Genomic DNA, 19,134 nt, shown 5'->3' on the forward strand with positions numbered 1-19,134 from the left:
GTTTCTAAAATTAACATATATTCAACTTAGTTAGACATATAAATATTTTAAGAATCATATTAAGACTGAGCATATAAATTTATATTATTTTTTTAAACCCCAATAAAATTTTGGATCATTCCCAAATACTTTCTTTTTTTATATATATTTTGTTAGAAATTAATGTTAAAAAAATTAAAAACAGCTTAAACATTTTTTAAATTAGATTAAATTCTTATTAGGATATGTAAAGATTTTCAGCACAAAATACAAAAAAAATAATTTTTCTTAAAAGGATTGTTGGACAATAAAAACGATCAAACCAAATAGAAGGTTAATGTTTATATCAAAATATTATAGTTAAAAAAATTAATCAAATTAATAGTACAAGCACTCGATTTATTATAACCCTGGTATTTTAAGGCTTAAAATGCCATTAAACCAAGAGAAAAGAAAAATCCTACCAAAATTTTATTTTTTATTTTGAATCCCCGTTGTAATACACGTGGAGACATGCCACATCTATAAAATGCCGAGACTGATGTCTCTATTCAGGCAAAAAGCAGAGTAGATTTCAGTTCTCGAGTCTATAACTCGTCGCTCTTGACACAGAGCTTCTCTCTTCTTTCTTTTTCTTGATCAAGTTACAAGCCATAACAATACCTTTTTGCTAACAACATAATTGACTCTAAAGATTTGAGAAGATGGAAAAGAAAAGCAAAAGAAGCGTATCATTGATGACGATGATGTTCTTGTTCTTCATAGTAATATCTGCTGATTTTCAAGGCTGTCTCTCTGCTGCCAGTCAAACACCCATCAAAGGAGAGTCAAGAACCCCTGCTAATGATCGCTTCGGCTCCTCTGTTTTCTTTCGTGTCACCGGAAATGTTTATCCTACTGGGTGTGTATTTACTTGATTCTTTGCAGAAATAAAATGAAAATGTTGGATTCATATTGGAATTTTATACTCTGTTTCTTGGTACTTTTTTTTATTTATTTTTAAAATAGTTTGTTTTATTAAAAGTATTTTTAGGTATTTTGTGTTTAGTTTGGATTAATTTTCTTGTTAGTCTGGTAAGAATTGCTTGGTCATTCATCAACATCGCCTCTCCGATCTTTTTTTTTTTTTTTTCACTACTATATTTGCAGCTTTATTTTATGTTCTTGTTTGACTGCCGCAACTGGATCTTTCTCCTGTCTGTGTAACATTTCCACTAGCATTCTCCTGATTCAATCCCACTTGATGGATTCTTCTAGGAACGAGACCCCTTTGTAGTCCTACGTAGTTTCTTTAGCATTTCTTGAGATTTTCCTTTTCTCTCTCTCTGGAAAGTGTTTGACTAGACCAGTTTCTCACAAAACAATTCTATATCAAGTGTTTTTTTTTTTTTTGGAAAAATAATTCTACATTTAAGTTTCCTTGGCAAAAGGAAGACATGGCTTAGAAAAATGAATTCCTGCCTTAATAATTCCTGATTGAACCCATTTCCCAGAATTCCTTATGATTTACCTCTTCTTTTTAAAAGCTTTAATTGTAGTGGAGTGATGATGGTGATGATTCTCCTTACAATTTGCAGGTACTACTCTGTGATTCTCAACATAGGCAACCCGCCAAAGGCTTTTGACTTTGACATAGATACTGGAAGCGACCTCACCTGGGTCCAGTGTGATGCTCCATGCAAAGGTTGCACAAAGGTAAAAGTGTCCTTACATGATGACAATAAGCAACATGTAACAAAAGTTTGATCATATATCCTCGCCAAGTGTTTGATATGCATGCTAAATAACATGTGCAGCCACGCGACAAGCTTTACAAACCAAAGAACAATCTTGTGCCCTGTTCAAATTCCATATGCAAGGCCGTCAGCACAGGGGAAAACTACCATTGCGAGGCCCCCGATGACCAGTGTGACTATGAAATCGAGTACGCTGATCTTGGTTCATCTATTGGTGTGCTTCTGTCAGACTCCTTTCCGCTAAGATTAGCCAATGGCACTCTTCTCCAACCTAAAATGGCCTTTGGGTGCGTATCACGCATTCCACCGCACCCTTTTAGTTTTGTTTGTGCTTCATAACACACAACTAAGCTTCAAAGAAACTGAGTTTTTACCATGTTTTATGAGCATGGACACAATCTTGAGAAAACGTTGCAATCCTGCAGGTGTGGATATGATCAAAAACATCTTGGCCCACACGCACCTCCTGACACAGCTGGGATCCTTGGCCTTGGCAGAGGTAAAGTAAGCATTCTTTCACAGCTACGAGCCCTGGGTATCACGCAAAATGTGGTTGGCCACTGTTTCGGTAGGGCAAGGGGAGGCTTTTTATTCTTTGGAGGTCAACCTTTTCCATCTCCAGGAATCACCTGGACACCAATGCTACGCGGTTCCTCAGAGTAGAGTGCTCTCCTCTAGCTCTGTTCTTTTCCTTCTTTAAGCAATTACTCTCGGCTTTTATTTTGCTTAGTTGCTTCACTTAAAATCCACTCGTTCTTTCTTTTCCCAGCTCACTATACTCATCAGGACCTGCAGAACTTCTTTTTGGTGGAAAGCCCACTGGCATTAAAGGACTACAGCTTATTTTTGATAGTGGGAGCTCCTATACCTACTTCAATGCTCAAGTTTACCAGAGTGTACTCAATCTGGTGAGATATACTTGATTTTTTATTTTGGGGAATAGCCCTGGATCAGATAGAGAAAAATTCAGTAAAATATCGTGTTATACGAATCAATAACTTTCTGTCTCAGGTAAGGAAGGATCTTGCTGGAAAGCCATTAAAAGATGCACCAGAGGAGAAGGAACTTGCAGTTTGCTGGAAAACTGCAAAACCTATCAAATCTATTCTTGATATCAAGAGTTACTTCAAGCCCTTAACCATAAGCTTTATGAATGCAAAAAATGTGCAGCTGCAGTTGGCACCTGAAGACTATCTGATCATCACTGTAAGCACCTCTAGAAATAACTTTACAAGTTTCCTGCTTAGCAACCATACATTTAGACACCATTTCCTGCAATCATGAAGCATATCTAACTGCCTCTCCCATTTCAGAAGGATGGGAATGTGTGTTTAGGGATTCTGAATGGCAGCGAGCAACAGCTGGGAAACTTCAATGTGATTGGAGGTGGGAGAAATTAACAGAATCACGAACCCTATCTAACAAAGCCCTCTATATTTGCTAATCAAACGAATCTGATTCCCCTGTTCTTTGCTATCCACAGATATTTTTATGCAAGACAGAGTGGTGATTTATGACAATGAGAAACAACAGATCGGATGGTTCCCTGCAAATTGCGATAGACCTCCCCAGCCCTGAACCATTCTCTCGTAATGTCTTCTTTTTAATTGCTCGATCTTGGATTTCTAGAAGACCAATAAGCTGACTGGCGGATCTTTTCACCAAAAAATACAAGGCAAAAATAACTTCATGTCATTAGACATAATAGATACATGCATAGGAACATTCAAGCATAGATGACGCAAGTGGGATTATCCCACATATCGAGAAAAAAATTATAGTTTATCACAGAACATGTAGGCTCATGCGAGTCCTCGTTTCATTTCTGCTGCAATATAGAAACATGATTAAATACAAGAAAATGATTTGATTTAGTTAATATTTCGATGACTGTACAAAGAAGATTACACCTGCACAAAAACAACAAGGATGCATAAGGTGGGGAAAACAAAAAACAGATATGGCCACCATATCAAGCAATTTTACGTGTTCTTGGTTACAATAGCAATTTTGTTAACGATGGATTAAGGTGAACTCGGATTCAAATAAATGTAAATATCCTGACAGGGTGTGGCCAAATAACAGAGCAGCAAGATCACAATCCATGGTGAACAGAGATTGCTATGATTTTACCAAATGGTATGTTGCCAAGAGCAGACTATCAAAATCCTATGCTTAAATCTTCAATAAACTCCATAATATTGTAAATATAGATACGACTCGATTTCAAAATCACACTGGAACAATTAGCTAGAAGAACATCGTAGCAGAAACTTCTTTGGAGTAGAGATAAATAGGGATCAAGACTAACCTCAAAGGCCAGCAGTAGCGATGGTAACAAGCATTCCATCAGACTCGATTTGCACACTGCATGGTAAAGCAACTAAAACGAGATGAATATACTTAGAGCTCATATCACACTGTATAGTAACATTAACATCCTTAAATTTAGCCAACGCCGCCCCATCTATTGCTATCAAAAATCAGTTGCCTTTTAGCAGACTGAAAATCAATTCAGCCGGGCTCCAATCAAAATCTACATTTTAGTAACTTAACAAATTTATGTCAACATGAATATAGTTTTGTTTTTCAAAAAAAACATTTCATAATATATTTTTATTTTTTAAAATTTATTTTTAAAATAGCATATCAAAACAATACAATGAAAATATATTAAAAAAACAAAATTAATTTTTTTTAAAATCAAAATCTTACAAAAACATTTTCCACTGTAGAATCAAGGCAAACAAACAGAATGAAACTCGTTAACTAATCACAACATTAATTTAATGATAATTAATTTTCAAATTCAATTCAAGGCAAAGCATTTATTTATAACATATGAAGTGAAAATTAGAATCTAGAGCTAACCAAAATCCATAAAGCAATTGAAGAATTGTACTCGTCTCTCACTGTAGAATCTCCACCTGCCTTGCCATCTCATCTCCTTTATTAATTTCCCTACCACTAGAAAAACCCACACACAGCTGAACACTTACAGCTAAACAGCAGTCAACAGACCAATCACTGCTAGTCAACTGAACGATGTTGTTGCACTACCTGAGAGGCTGAGAGGTTGGAACCTGACTGTGACCGTCACATTTTCCGACCTCTTGCTGGTTTCAGCAGTTCATGGGCCTGAACTAGCAGGAGAACTATACAAATTCGAGGGAGGCCTCGAAGAAAGGTTATTTTGGTATGTGCAATGGCAAATTCAATGGTAGGAGCATCTTCAACCGGGCAGCTAAAAAAAATACGCAAAAGAAAAAAGTTTTAACTTTTATATATTTTTTTAAACACTTTAATCGATCAGTCAAATAGACAATTAAATAGCTGTTGAAGACAGGAAGTGTTATTTTTACATTTCTTTTTAGTAAAAGGCAAAAGTAAATGATAATATTGGCCAACATCTTTATTTTGTATCCGTTGGCCAATATCTTTATTTTCTTTTAAAAGCAAAACAAATAGAACAAAAAAAAACAATGTTTAATTTTTTTTTTTTATAAAAGCTTAACAAAAGGAAAAAAAACTTACTTGTAAATTTCAAAACCTTGCATTGTGCCTCACCTTTCTCTCTAATTTAGAAAAACAAGAATTAATTGTCTTCCAGTTAATTAATAACATCGATTATGTTAATTAGCTTGAATAAAAAGGTATGTTTTGCTTAAAGACTTTTTTCTTCACATCTCTTGATTCTTGAGACCTTTCGTTGTTAATTTGCAATTTGTGATTATTTTTATTTCCTTGTTATTTTATATTTTTTATATGGGTTAAGGAAGATAATTTTTATTTATATTGTTTATCTTTGACAAAATTAAAAAGAAGTAATAATGATAGCTGATATTGATAAAAACATAAAGTGACATATCTTAAATTTATTTTTAATTGCCTGTTTTAATTTGAGGTTAATTATATTTTGTCTTGTTGAAAATACAACTAAAATAGACAAGACAAAAATAAATTTAACAAGATAAAATATAATTGACCTCAAATTAAAACAGACAATCAAAAATAAATTTAAGATATGTAACTCCATGTTTTTATCAATATCAGCTACCATCATTATTTCATTTCAATTTTATCAAAGATAACAATATATATAAAAATTGTCTTTCTTATTTCATATCAAAAACATAAAATAATAAAGAAATAAAAATCAAGAGATGCAAAAAAAAAAAAAAAAAAAGTCTTTAAGCAAACATAATTTTTTTTTCCAGTTAATCAACACAATCGATATTATTAATTAACCGGAGAACAATTAATTCTTGTTTTTTAAATTTAGAAAGAAGGGTGAAATTTGCAGGTAAGTTTTTTTCCTTCTGTTTTGCTTAAATGTTGTTTTCTTATATTTGTTTTGTTTTTAAATGAAAAAAATTAACATTGACCAACGGATACAAAATAAAAACGTTGGCCAACATATATAAATCAACAGAGAAAAATACGATAGTCAGCACTGTTATTTACATTTGTTTTTTGCTACAAAGAAATATAGAAATAGCATTTACTGTGTTTAACAACTATTTTAGTTGTCAATTTAGCTGACCGATTGGAGTGAATAGAAATAAACAAAAAAGCTAAAAATATAATAGTTTTCTTTTACCTATTCTTTTAGCTTCTCGGTTGGAGATACTCTTACAACTTTTATCTCCACACTTAATGTAAATGTGAAAAATTGCATTCCTTTTTCAATTTTTAGTTCTCTTAAATTGTGTTAGGCACATTGAACCACACCTAACATAATTGCTTCTAACTCTTCTTTTTTTACTCAATTTGAATGGATATGGATTAAACACAACCTAAAAAAATCGAATCCACCCTTATCTTCCTCGTTTATGTCTTGAAAATCATCATGGTCGAGTTTATACACTTGATCGCCATAATTTTCTTCTTCATCTAGATGTTCTTGCTCCTTAATAACCAATGTTTTATTTGTATAGTTAGCTGCAACGTAACCAAAACCTTCACATCTAAAACATTGAACCTTGGAACTCGACTTAGGTCATTCAACAAGAACATGTTTGCCCTTGTCTACTTTAGAAGGTTGACTGTAATCTATGAGTGCATGCTTGACTGTAAGAGTGCGAGAAAAGAAACTCAATCGAAAAAGACAGAGAGCTGAACGCCTACTATAATCCCCACCAAGGCCAAGGGCTGTGGCCCAGTCCTTGCCTGCCCTGGTTTGGTTCCCAATTTTTGCTGACCCTTTTGTGCTAATGAATCCAAAAGAAATTGTTGATTCTTTTTTCAATCTAAAAAATGGTTGATTCTTGTTTCTGATGTATACAGTCAACACAAAAGGCTTCCCAGCAAATTACAGAAGAAGCTGTATACATGTGCACTGGAAACCCATTGCCCAAAGACGTAAATAACCCACTGGCTTCTGAATAAATCTTTTGCAGAGAGCTATAAGCGTATGAATGGTTTCCATATATGATTTGATTGTTTGTTATAATGTGCAATTTGTGAATGATTTCCTATTTTTCATTTTTTCTGTACTAATTCTTCATAGGAATTTTGAAATCAAGACAAGGAAAGGTTTGGCCTTGGTGGATATCGTCAGAGAAGCGACCACTTGTTATTCCAACAGGTTTGTTTTCCAGATTAAGATGAAATCAGATGTCCGAGTGCCATTGATCAATGATGAATTCCAGAATTTTATAGGACCCTCTTTCCAAATTGTGGAGCCTGTGTTTTCACCATCCAGAAATTGTCTATTCTCATTCTTTCTTGTAAAATAAGTTCCCCCGCCCTCTCGCTTGTCATTTATTCCGTTTTGGACCATGACATAAAAGACAATGTATTGATCAATCGAGTTTTCCCCCCCCCCTTTAATCTGTCATTTTCCACTTGAAAGAATATAAAATTAGGGGCGGGAATTGATCGAGATACGGACATTGCCAACTTTCCTTTTTCCCGAAATGGCGACCCTGATCTTCCATTGCCACAAGGTCTCCGACCTAATCGAAGCTTTGGCTTACTCCCATCAACTGTGAAGACGCATGGCCATTTTTAAGTTTTCTTTCTCCACAGATGACCTGATGTTTAGATAGGTTATTGATGGAAGCAAACAGGCAAGCATGTGCATCAATCATCATGGCATAAAGTTACAAGTCTGCTCCTTCTAGATACAAACAAAAAAAACCCTTCATTTTGTTTTGATTTATATTTACCTCTTATTTGTTATTTGGAGAATTTATGACGATATTCAGGAGAAAGCACTGTTCAAACCTGATGAAATCGGGGTTAGAGAGCGTATTAAAGTATCGCAGTCCCGTGTACGGCAACACAGACAGCAGCAGCACTATATCCAGGGAGCCAAGAATCGAATCTCATGGTTTCCACAATTCATTCGCTAAAGGGGGGCAATAAAGATGAAAGGGTTAGTTAGTCTTTCCAAAAATTCACATCTCTCACCAGAAGGAACCATCTCCACTGAAAAGCTTGATTTAATTATTTTCTGCACGCTATTTTTTCTATCGTACGTTTTAATTGCTGATGCCTATGAACTGGCCTGTACAACAACTTTTAAACGACTTAGATATCTTCCCTACACCATGGGAACTACCCACGACCCCCTTCTCACCTCTGCAGATAAAATAAACAGTTCACACTTACATTTAACGTAGCGTGTAATCTTTGTTGCTGCAAAACTGGACCTTCAAATAACGAAACTACTTACAAGCAAATCACCCTTCTTCTGCATCCTGTCATGGTGAAAATGACATTAATGATTCTCCCCTCAACTTTTGAGCAGCCTCCTGTGCCGAATTTCAACAAAGTCGCTCGTACAAATAACCCTATTTATTTCCCAGTTTGTGCTATCATTCCGATGTCCTGTTGGTCCAGACAATCTCAATTTCAAGCGTTCTAGAGGAGCCATCCTTGTTGCTATCATGATTCAGGCTGAATAACCCACTGTATACTCCCTCTGACACAACTTTATCAATTTGGATTGTCACTCTTCCCAGAGTATTCTGAAAAAATAAATCATCTCCCAATCAGAATTTTTGTGTGTCAAAACATACTGCCTAAACATAGCATGTGCTGTTGACAATTAGCAAATCAAGAAAAAGATCAGAGATTCATGTGTAATGAATGGTTTTCCTACAATCAAATGTTTATGCTTCTCTTCCAAGATGAGCATATATATTCGATGAGTAGCAATGAATTGATGACCATTCAAACCGAACGCTAAAAAATCTGCTTTCAGAAAATTGCACTAGAATGCGTATAGATGAAAAACCAATTACTTTACCGAAAGTAATTCTTAAAAAAATTACCTTGCCAAAAGTATTTTTGCTTTTGCAAATGATGTGAAGTTTTTGGCCCTTCGGTGGTACATCAAAAGCCCATGTGAATCCTTCTTGCCATTCTGGAGATATACTGTGGCTCACAACCTGACAAAATAGATCATTTCAATATGAAATTTAGCACTCCCTGACAATTAGAAATAAGCATATAGTCACCATTTTCCTTGGGATCCGATGTTGCATTTTGGCACAATATTAAAATTATGGTTATAATGTACATTATATTTATTCAAAAGGATGAATAATCTTAGTAGACCCATTAGGTGTTGACTTCCTCTGTTTTTGAAAAGGAGAAACTACAAGCTGCTAGGGGAAAACTTCATCTGGTTGAAAACAAATATGGGAATCTCTGCATGTGATACAAGTCATGCTATTTAATATAACACTGAAAGGCTAGGTTCTGTTTATTCCTTCAGAAAAAAAAATGGTATTCCAAAAGCTCACTCATCCTACCAGACTGGTGTGCAATCATGTTTACCCCCAAGAAATGCAACAATTTACATACCATGAATTATCTCAAGTAAACACCAATCTATGACAACTGCAAACTGAATGGTTTGTCTATGAACATGTTACTATAGAAAAACTCTCACCTTGGTCTGGCGAGGAGGACCATTGCCTATTGTCAAGCGACAAAAAGCATTTGTGGTTCCCATTGCCTGCTTTAGGTTATTCCCACGATTAATTGTAACAGTCAAAGATCCTGGCAAACAGTGCAACAGGAGGTCTGCTCTTTCATGAAAACTTGGTGGGCACGTTTTCATCAACATTTGTAGAATAGGAATAGCTTCAGCTGCAATCATGGCCTGGGACTTTGCAATATCTATTGGCATGGTTGACCAAGACTGTTTTAACAAACATAAGGTGTCCAACACGGATTCCTGAGCTGCCTCACTACCAGATTTGAGTGAATTTACCAAGTGGGGAATGCACAGGGTAGCTGCTTCAGAAACATGGAGCTTAGGAAAGTTGGCGAATATGACATTCAAGGTTCTCAAGAACTGTACATTGATAGTTGCTGTGGACCACAATTCTCTTTCAAGAGCAGCTGCAAAACAAAGTTACAGTTGGTTCCATAATTAGAAGGAAAAAAAGGAAAAGCATCAATGTCCAAATAATAAACCAGAAGAGAGAAGTACTCATATAAGAAAACTTCCTCTAGAATGAAAACATGCCGTTATAAATTATATGAAATTCTGGTCCTTTGCCTCATACAGGCCTATAATAGGGATGACAGTACACAAGATGGTACACCTTCAACCCATCAACAAAAGGATCAGATATGTAACAAAATGGAAATAAAATTACCTGTCAAAGATCTGATGAGCTCATTCGATACATATTCTTGGAGAGTATGATTAGAAAATAACAATTCAATCAGCATGGCTGCCTGCCCAGCCACATCAGCACTAAGAGACAGTAGTAGTTCCTGCACTACTAATATGCCACCTGCTTCTGCAACAGCTCGCCTATTAGTCCTACTGTGCATGACAAAGTTCTGCAATGCACAAACTGCTACCATTGTCATTGCTTCTGACGGTTGATCTTCAAGCAAGCTTACCAAAGCACGACAAGCTGAAACAGAATCACTGGCCCTTGCAAGTCCTTCCTGCTGGGAGAGGTCCCCAAGAGCTAGAGCTGCAAGAAACCTGCAGGTCTCTGATCTGGTTTGCGGGTCTAACAGATACTGAGATAAAGGTGCTATTGCATACTTAGAAGCCTTCTTCTCTCGTACTCTGATGTGATTAAACAAAGCTTCAAGTAGTGTTCCGGATAACTCCTCACATTGATGAGATCTTAGCAGGTTCAACAAAGAATCTATAACACCAGCTTCAGTCATCTGCTCTGCACTAGAAGCATCAGTCCTTTCATGAACAATTAAGCCATTAAGAGCCACTTTAATAGTGCTCTCACAAGTAGAGTGCAACATTTTCACAAGAACCACCATAGGAACTTTGAAGTAGTACTCTGCATTGACACGCAGAACATTTGAGAGAACCAAAGCAGCCGTTTCCCAAAGCTCAACAGGTGGTTGAGGATCATCTTGAATAATAACCTTTGCTAGCTCAAAAATTCCTCCAGCATCAGCAACAACCTTTGGCCAGCTAATGGAGATCTTTTCCAGTGCCTTTATTGCTGTCTGTTGAAGGTTCAATATTCCAATTCCTGCAAGCTGCACAAGTGGAACCACTGCATTTTTTGTTGTTATATCTTGCTGAAAATGTTCTTGTGCAAGAAGATGAGATAGCAGTTCTGTGCCAAGTTGCTGAATGGCTTGAGATGGGGACTCCAGAAATGAAATTAAAGGCTCAATGACCTGGCTGGGAGTAAGTTTCAATGTTGCAAGGCTCTGTGGCTTCTCCAAAATATTTACAAGGGCTTGTAAGGCACTGTGCTGTCCCCACAAACCAAAATCTGGCCGAAGCAAAACCATAAAAAGAGGTTCTACCACTTTTGCAGCATCTGAACTTCTAGCAATTGCACCACTGTTTGTCAAAATGCGGAACAGTTCTGCAATTGCAGAGCATAATGAACTGGGCACAATTGGGAGTAGCACAAGACATTTATCTACAATACCTGCTTTGACCATATCCAATTTGCGTGGGGCCCGATCTTTCCCCAACTTTATTAGAGCAGAGATACTACCCTCAATAAGTCGGAGATTTGTTCCAGAAACCAAGCCAACAAGAAGATCCACTATGTTAACATAGGCTGCTGCAAGCTCCACCTTTAGTTCATCATCCAACAATCTCTCAAGAGCACAAACCACAGATTCCACAACTGCCGTGTTATCAGACTGGATGAGAGATATAAGGGGCTGTATGCATTCAGAGGCAGTTGGATTTGATCTGAATTTTGCATTGCTAAACAGAATAGAGCAAAGTTCTGCAGCATCTCTCTTCAGTTCCAAGGACGAAGCAGAAGACAATATTTTGTATAGGCTCTCAAGTGGATTACCTTCAACATCAACAAATAAAGTTCCTTTTGAATTATGCCCTGATGTCAGCTTGATCAGGGCAACAAGAGCAGCCTCTTGCTCACTCTCTGATGCTGCATTGAGCATGTCAATCAATGGCTGAACAGCCTGCCAAGCTAATTCTGAGTCTCTAATGCTTTCAGCATCAAAAAGTTCATGGAGAGCCCTTGCAGCACTAAATCGAGCATCTCTTGATCCGAGGCGCAAAACAGCTATAAGTTGATTCAAAGAACTAAATGATGCTTCATATCGAATAAGATCAGGATTGCTAAACAGGATTCTTAATAATTCAGATATAGAGGCTTCTGTGGAGTCTTGAGGACTCAATGACAGGTATTTTGTTAAAGCATCGAGAGCTCCTGCTTCAGCCATTATTAATTTATTTGCATCACTTCCTTCTGCAAGACGGCTTAATAGTTGAACAGCAATTGGAGGAGCACCTGGTCTATCTGGAATTGGTCTTAAGAGATCCACCAACAAAGGAATAGATTTGCGTGCAGTGGAACCAAACCTTACATCTTCTATTTCAAAAAGGTGTTCCAGAATAACTTGATCAGGGCTACGTACCAATGAAAATTCTTCTGATAATGCAACAAGGTTTGGCATATCCAATTCTATGAAACCGATTAATGTTATTAAGCCAGCAACAGCACCAGAGTTTGCAATAGTGAGGCTTATTCCCTTACTTCCATTGCAAACAAGACTGGCCATTGCCTGGGCAGCAAAAAATTTATCAATCACTTCATCAGATCTCATCAAATGAGCAAGAGAAGGTATGATGTGCATTGTTGTAGGAGACAGGACAATATTTGGGTCTTGGAATAAGAAAGCCAGGAGCAATGCACTGATCCATATACCCTCTGTATCCTCAAATTCTGCCTGGAATGAAGAAAAGTTCTTGAGGCTCAGCCACCATAACTTATGCAAAATTGTCTGGAATTCATCATATTTACTCACAGTTTTTTTATCCAGAGTACCAAATCATTGAAAATAAAATCACAACAAGTAGCAGAAACTAACATTCTCGTTTATAGAGTATTCTAAGAACAACAATTTAACTGCATAGTCCATTAAAATAGTTTTTTTTACATCACTGATCCCAACCTCTCTTCTTTTCTTCACTGTTCTTATCTTCTCTACTCATTTCCCCACTCACTCTAGTTCATTATTCCACCGTAAATGTGTGGGTCATAATGACACATTATAAATGCCATATATTATCATAAGCAAGTCTGCACTTTATTTCATGCACAGTGAATACAAATCATCTCCTCCTACTTTTTGAGGGAGACAGAGGGTACTAAGCACGAAAGCTTACCATGTTTGTTATATCCCCATACAGTCTATATATGTATGCAGACAGATCACATAATCAGTGTGACATCTTAGTCACATAGGCTATAATTTACTTATACATCCATTAGCAATCATCAAATAAGAAAGTAATTCACCACAGGAGAAAGGAAAAAACAGATGATTGTGGCACAGCTGCATTGGAAACAGAAAGCCCTGCTATTAAAGAGGCTAGATAAGGGCATACCTGTGGAGTGGAAGTATAACTGAAAAGCTTATCTGAGAGAGCCTCAAGTCCACCAGCTTCCATCACGATGAGCTTGCTTTTTGCATAGATGGAAGAAATTATTGATAGCAACCACAAGGCAACAGTACCGCCTAAAACAATGACTGGATCAAGGACATCAAATTCATCTCCTTCCTGGAATGCTGATCTTTCAAAAAAACCTCTTGGAGTTCTGACTTGCATTTCTAAAGACAAGTAGCAAGTGTTCTGCTTCATAATATTCACCAAGGCATATATAAGGGGTTTCAAGTATCCCGACACATCAAGTGCTTCCACTGACTGCTGTGTGTGTTCTTTAGCAGCACATATGAGTAATGTGATCCCTCCAATTTTCACTTCTAAACTGGAGGAATTTATTATTCTATTGGCTAGAGAATCAATCGATCTTGATCTTGCAATCAACAGATCACCCACCACACCTGGCTGATCGCCACAGAGCTGAGACAAAATTTCTATTGCCTTATCTTGCAGTAAAGGTGGCCCCTCGGCCAGTAAGCGTGCTAGAGGATCTAAGCTTGAGGGCACTTCTGAGAGGACAGCCCGAGGAAGGTAAGTGAAGTTCACACCATGTTTCATCCTCACCAAGAGTGCAACTACTTCTAAAGCATCTGTGATATCAGTGCCATCCATACCCATTGAGTTCAAGGAATCAAGTATTGCAAGAACAGAAAAACGGCACTGAGCATTTCCACCGAGCACATCACCTACTGGAAAATGACTCAGCAATTGATGAAGAGCTCGCGATGCATTCTTTTTTCCTTCTGAAGTTCCTTCTCCCAGGACTCTTGTCAAGGCACCAACAACATCTTCTGCCAGGGCTTCGGCAGCAATCTGGGGATCAGAGAGGAGGTTGGCAAGTGCAGCAATTGCTGTTTCAGCAGCATCAATGGAAGTTTTAGCCAACTTAATTAGAGGCTTGACGTCTCCTTCAGCGATATAAGGCATTTTCATAGTACTTTTAGTCTTAGTTGGGCGCGACAAAGCACCCAATGCTCGAGCTAACTGTGTTGCAACAACTTGAGTATTATTACTGGTCAAAAGCTTCATGCAGGGATGCACAATCTCATCTGTTGCAAGACTATCACAGATATCTTGCCTTGTAGTTAATAGATCAGCAAGAACAGAAGCTGCAGATTCTTGGGTTTCTTCGTCCGAGGAGTTCAGAATCTGGATAAGAGATCTTAGAGCTTGATTAGCTGCAGATCCCCTTTGCACAAGATCCTGATGTGATGCCATCGTTAGTACATGACCCAAAACTCTTATGGCGTGGGCTTTTGAGCCAGAAGAGTCGCCAAGAAGCAGAGCTAATAACTGATTAATAGTGGTAGAGTCAGCTGTTTGGACAAGCCTGGTAAGTGCCATAGCTGAGGCTTCTTGGCCTTTAGGTCCACCACTCTTTAAAAGCCATAAAAAGGCAGGGACAGCTCCTGCACTTTCAACACAGGCACGGATATCTTCACTATGACAGCACAGATTCCACAGAATATGTGCTGCATCCTCCCTTGCCTTCTGAGACCCTGCCTCTAACAGCTGCACAAGAGGAGGAATCCCACCAGCGGCAGTGATAGCCCACTTACTGTCATCAACCTGATCAGTTAAGATTGCTAGAAATCGAACACCATATTCTTGATGCTGCTCACTGGATAATCCCAACAATGATATCAGTAACTGAATCCCTTCTCTCTTGCCGATGGCATCCCAGATGCCTACCCCGCCACAACATAGGCTGGTTAGCGAAAGTATTAGATACTCCTGCGGATCCCCAACAGCCATTGTTATGAGCCCAATAAGAACCTTCTTTGCTTCTGCATAATCAAGACATATTGAGAGGTAGATATTGCCGTACAGACTTGCCATAGCTTCAAGGACACGTTCCTGAACCAGCTTATTATCCCGAGGCTTCAGTAGCTTTACTAATATATCCTCTATCTTGGTTGCATCAAAAGTTTCCTCGGCAGTAGTAGCATTTTTCTCAAAGACCATCAAAGCATAGGCAAGTGCTCCAATTATATCAGCAACTGGTGCAGCAAGACGAGGAGACTGTGATAGTTCTCCAAGATATAGTATCAAGGCAGACATCCCGCCACAGATATTTGCCAGAGCTCGTGTTGCATGCCCCTGCAGAGCCTGGCCGAACTCCCCTTGCATACACTCTTTAGAAGGAGCAACTATGGCCCCAATCAGAATGGGAACCCCATCAGCATCTACAATAGCTTTCTTGGCCTTCGTTGACTTTGAGGAGAGAGCTTCCAAAGCATCAGCAGCACTAGCACGAACAGAAATATCATTATTCTGACCCACAAGCTGAAGCAAAGCTCGCACAGCTCCAGAATCAATTACTTTCGGTATACTATCACCAAATGCCAACATTAGACAGGCCAATAGAGAAGCTGCATTGGACTGGGCAGTGGCATTGTCAGAAGACAGAAGACCCACAATGATATCCACTCCTCCAGCCTCAAGCATTGCTCTCCAATAATTATCCTTGTCCCCACAAAGATTTCTCAGTGCCCCAGTAACAAACCCTTGAACCACTTTGTCCTGCTTGTTCTTCGGATTAAGCTGTTCCCATAAGGTTGGTGTCACACCTTCTGTGGCAAATATCTTGATACCAACTTGATCATCTGAAACCGAGCCAGAGGAAACTTCATATATAGCCTCTGCTGCTGCCTTCCTAGCCTCAATCGATTCAGACTTCAGAAGTGAGAGTAAAGGTGGTATACACCCACCAAGAAGTACCTTCACTCGTAAATCATCATCTTTGCACAAAGCACTGAGAGTCGAAGCAACATTAACTTTTGCCCCAGAAGTACCACTCCTGAGAATGGATATGAATAACGGCATAGCTTGGGCATGGGAACCAATGACTGCCCTTGCCTCTTTTCTTGCTTTGGCAAGACGAAGCAGACGAGCTGTTACAAGTTCTTTTTCAGGCGGGGAAGATATCCTGGAATGTAGCTTCTCAATGAAGCGAGCAACCGCAGCCATTGTATCTTCACTGTCATCCATTTCTGCCGTTCCATTTTGTTCCCTGTATATAATCAGAAAATCCATTAGCTCATAATTAATTAGTACTAATTCTCAAGAATTAAACCACTAAAGATGATGATAAATTCTGACTTGGATTGTCTTGATATTCATTTCACTTGCCATAACACAGTTATGGCAGTCTGTTTCTCGTAACAGGAAGAGAATAAAAAGTTTAACTCATGGCTAAAATATTCATCGGAATGATGTATAGAGTTTATGGGATAATTTTACTTGAGAGAAGGATACTAACTTAGACTCAGGAGCAGATGAGGATGTAGGATCTTGCAGTTTAGAGGAAGGAAACTTTGACATTTGCACCAACACGCCACTCTAGCTTCCTTCTAGGCCACCTGCCAAAAAAAAGAACAAATATCCCAACTAATGAACATCTGCAATTTCATTTACAATCAGCACACCAAGCACTAAATCCTTAGAACTAAAATCCCCAAAATTATAACAGCGAAACAGACCCAATTCTGAAGATCACCCACAGTACATACCCACAAAGCCAAAAAAAAAAAAACACTGAAAATTATTACTCCTTACTTTCAAATTTTCCCAAACATATCCCAAAGTGAAGCAAATTCCCACAATTCATTTTCAACTAGAAAACCAAGACCTGTCATTATTTTCCAACTTCAATAAACTTGTGCACCCTCAGCTCTCCAATTACTATAAACCATTTTATAGATTATGCGTACAAATACAAGCATGACTGACAATAATTCTTTCCACAAAATGAAAGAAGAAGAAGAAAAGCACAAACAAAACACTTGGAATTAACAAAACCACAATCAAAATGCTTGAAATAAAACACAGCACAAGACCTCGCCACCCCACGCCAATGCAAATGCCAGAGTAACTCCCTCACTTCTTACTATCCAAAAACCAGGCATCTAGCCCCAATCATCACCGTCCAATCCAAAATCTTGAATTATACACTGCAATAGAAGCTCCTTAGGCAGCAGCGCAAACCTAAATCACTGTACCAAAATAGCGAATTGGAGATAAATAATTGATATCACAATTGGGTCTTTTAGCATTAGAGAGAAAGTGACTGGTACCACATCTCAATTTTATTCGAAAAAAAAAGTAATAAAAATAATAATAGAAATGGAGATCGGATCAGAAGTGCATGTCAAGGAATCTAGGGCAAGAGAAACGTCATTATCACGTCTCTCGTCACAATCCTCATGATTTCCTTAATCTCTCTCTCTCTATATATATATTAATTATTGATTAGTAACTCTTAATAAACTACAAATTGTATTTTATACAGAAACAACTAAAAATTGAAACGAGAAAGAAAATGCTACCTGAAAAGTTAAAGTGTGAGGGAAGAAACTGGCCTCAATGGAAGTTGAGAGAGAGAGAGAGAGAGAGAGAGAGAGTCTGGGTGGTCCTTTTCGTTTCTTCTCTAAGACTGAGAGTGTGTTTTGCTCACCAGTCTCTTGTTTTTCCTGATTATTTTGGGATTTTTGTTTGCTGGCTTTTATTTAAACCTTAACCGTTACTGGCTGGCAGACAGATAAGTTATTTATATTCATTGGTTTTGGTGTGTCTGTCTCTGTTAATTGCTGCAAAAATTTTGTTATTAATGAGACACAGTGATTCCGTTTGGTAAAAGAGTTAGGAGCATGGCAGCGCAGAGAAGTACCCTTTTCTTCTTGAGTTATTTTTTAATTATTTTAATGTATTGATACTGAAAAATAAATTTTATAAAATAAAAATTATTATTTTAATATATTTTTAAATAAAAAAATTTAAAAAAATATCTTTTTTTTTTGTTTTATATATTCATGGTCTCTTATCTAGATGGTTTTTTACTATTTGGTTTTGCAGTTTAAACATCTTTTTAAAATTTATTTTTAAATTTTTAGTTTTAAATTTTTTTTTTTTAGATTATTTTGATGTGTTAATATTAAAAATAAATTTAAAAAATAAAAATAATTTTAAAAATAACTTTTACACTGTCAGAAATTTCATTTATCCTGGAGGATTCTTTCTTTTTCACGTTTGATTTGTTATGTAATTGTCAAAAACAAATCTCAATGAAAGACACGTAGGCTTTTTGGACTTTTATATGATTGAGATTAGCTTTCCATTTCTTGATGTCTAAAGGGAATTGTAATTTTCCTCACTGCTAAACCTTTTTTTTTTTTTTTTTGTGAAACAAACATCTGAGATTGTTTGGTTGATAGAATTTAAAATTGCTTTATATTAAACATCATTTTTAACCTCAGAGAGTTTGTTTTATGATTACAATTTTTTATTTTTTATTTTTTTTACTTTTAAATTCAGATTTTAGAGTTAATTAATCATGGAATCTTATTAAATTTATATGAATAAATTAAACCAATGTAAGACATATATATATATTATAAAATCATCAATAAAGTTTTTTCATATTTGATTTTGTATTTTAAAAGTGTTTTTAAAAAAATTTAAAAACTTTTTTTTTCTTTAAATTAATATTTATTTTGTGTTTTCAAAACATTTTAATATGATAATATTAAAAATAAA

At 36.9% G+C, this 19,134-nt stretch overlaps 2 protein-coding genes and 1 long non-coding RNA gene across 4 annotated transcripts; 2 read left to right on the top strand and 1 right to left on the bottom strand.

Moving 5' to 3' along the window:
* Positions 1–546: 546 nt before the first annotated feature.
* Positions 547–3,594, top strand: LOC118029257 (aspartic proteinase Asp1). The gene is made up of 8 exons (XM_035033099.2): positions 547–880; positions 1,557–1,674; positions 1,776–2,002; positions 2,141–2,374; positions 2,485–2,623; positions 2,727–2,921; positions 3,029–3,101; positions 3,199–3,594. The coding sequence occupies exons 1-8, from the start codon at positions 684–686 to the stop codon at positions 3,291–3,293; spliced, it is 1,278 nt and encodes a 425-aa protein (XP_034888990.1). The 5' UTR covers positions 547–683; the 3' UTR covers positions 3,294–3,594.
* A 3,183-nt stretch (positions 3,595–6,777) lies between these two features.
* Positions 6,778–7,523, top strand: LOC118029260 (uncharacterized). Its single transcript, XR_004684150.2, has 2 exons — positions 6,778–6,892; positions 7,002–7,523. It is a non-coding gene; the product is annotated as an uncharacterized lncRNA (long non-coding RNA).
* Positions 7,524–8,125: 602 nt separating this feature from the next.
* On the bottom strand, positions 8,126–18,162 carry LOC118029259 (protein CELLULOSE SYNTHASE INTERACTIVE 3). Of its 2 annotated transcripts, none has more exons than XM_035033101.2 (8): positions 17,928–18,162; positions 17,483–17,594; positions 16,862–16,961; positions 13,543–16,612; positions 10,334–12,881; positions 9,619–10,073; positions 8,996–9,112; positions 8,126–8,689 (listed from the first exon to the last, which is right to left on the bottom strand). In XM_035033101.2, exons 3-8 carry the CDS (start codon positions 16,921–16,923, stop codon positions 8,537–8,539), a joined length of 6,405 nt encoding a protein of 2,134 aa, XP_034888992.1. In that variant the 5' UTR covers positions 16,924–16,961; positions 17,483–17,594; positions 17,928–18,162; the 3' UTR covers positions 8,126–8,536. The 2 variants fall into 2 exon arrangements, with proteins under 2 accessions (XP_034888992.1, XP_034888991.1); XM_035033100.2 differs by having other exon boundaries at positions 17,439–17,594.
* Between the last annotated feature and the right edge of the window lie 972 nt (positions 18,163–19,134).

The sequence above is a fragment of the Populus alba genome, chromosome 5 (genome assembly GCF_005239225.2).
Source record: "Populus alba chromosome 5, ASM523922v2, whole genome shotgun sequence".
Taxonomy (NCBI): domain Eukaryota; kingdom Viridiplantae; phylum Streptophyta; class Magnoliopsida; order Malpighiales; family Salicaceae; genus Populus; species Populus alba.

Bases quoted from the DNA above. Each gene is read 5' to 3' on its own strand.
- LOC118029257 (XM_035033099.2), top strand. From the start codon at position 684: ATGGAAAAGAAAAGCAAAAGAAGCGTATCATTGATGACGATGATGTTC. The intron at 881-1,556 runs GTGTGTATTTAC...TACAATTTGCAG, and splicing joins GGAAATGTTTATCCTACTGG to GTACTACTCTGTGATTCTCA. The intron at 1,675-1,775 runs GTAAAAGTGTCC...TAACATGTGCAG, and splicing joins CATGCAAAGGTTGCACAAAG to CCACGCGACAAGCTTTACAA.
- LOC118029259 (XM_035033101.2), bottom strand. From the start codon at position 16,923: ATGTCAAAGTTTCCTTCCTCTAAACTGCAAGATCCTACATCCTCATCT. The intron at 12,882-13,542 runs GTATGCCCTTAT...TCTTCATTCCAG, and splicing joins GTTATACTTCCACTCCACAG to GCAGAATTTGAGGATACAGA. The intron at 9,113-9,618 runs GTGAGAGTTTTT...CTATTTTGTCAG, and splicing joins GTCCTCCTCGCCAGACCAAG to GTTGTGAGCCACAGTATATC.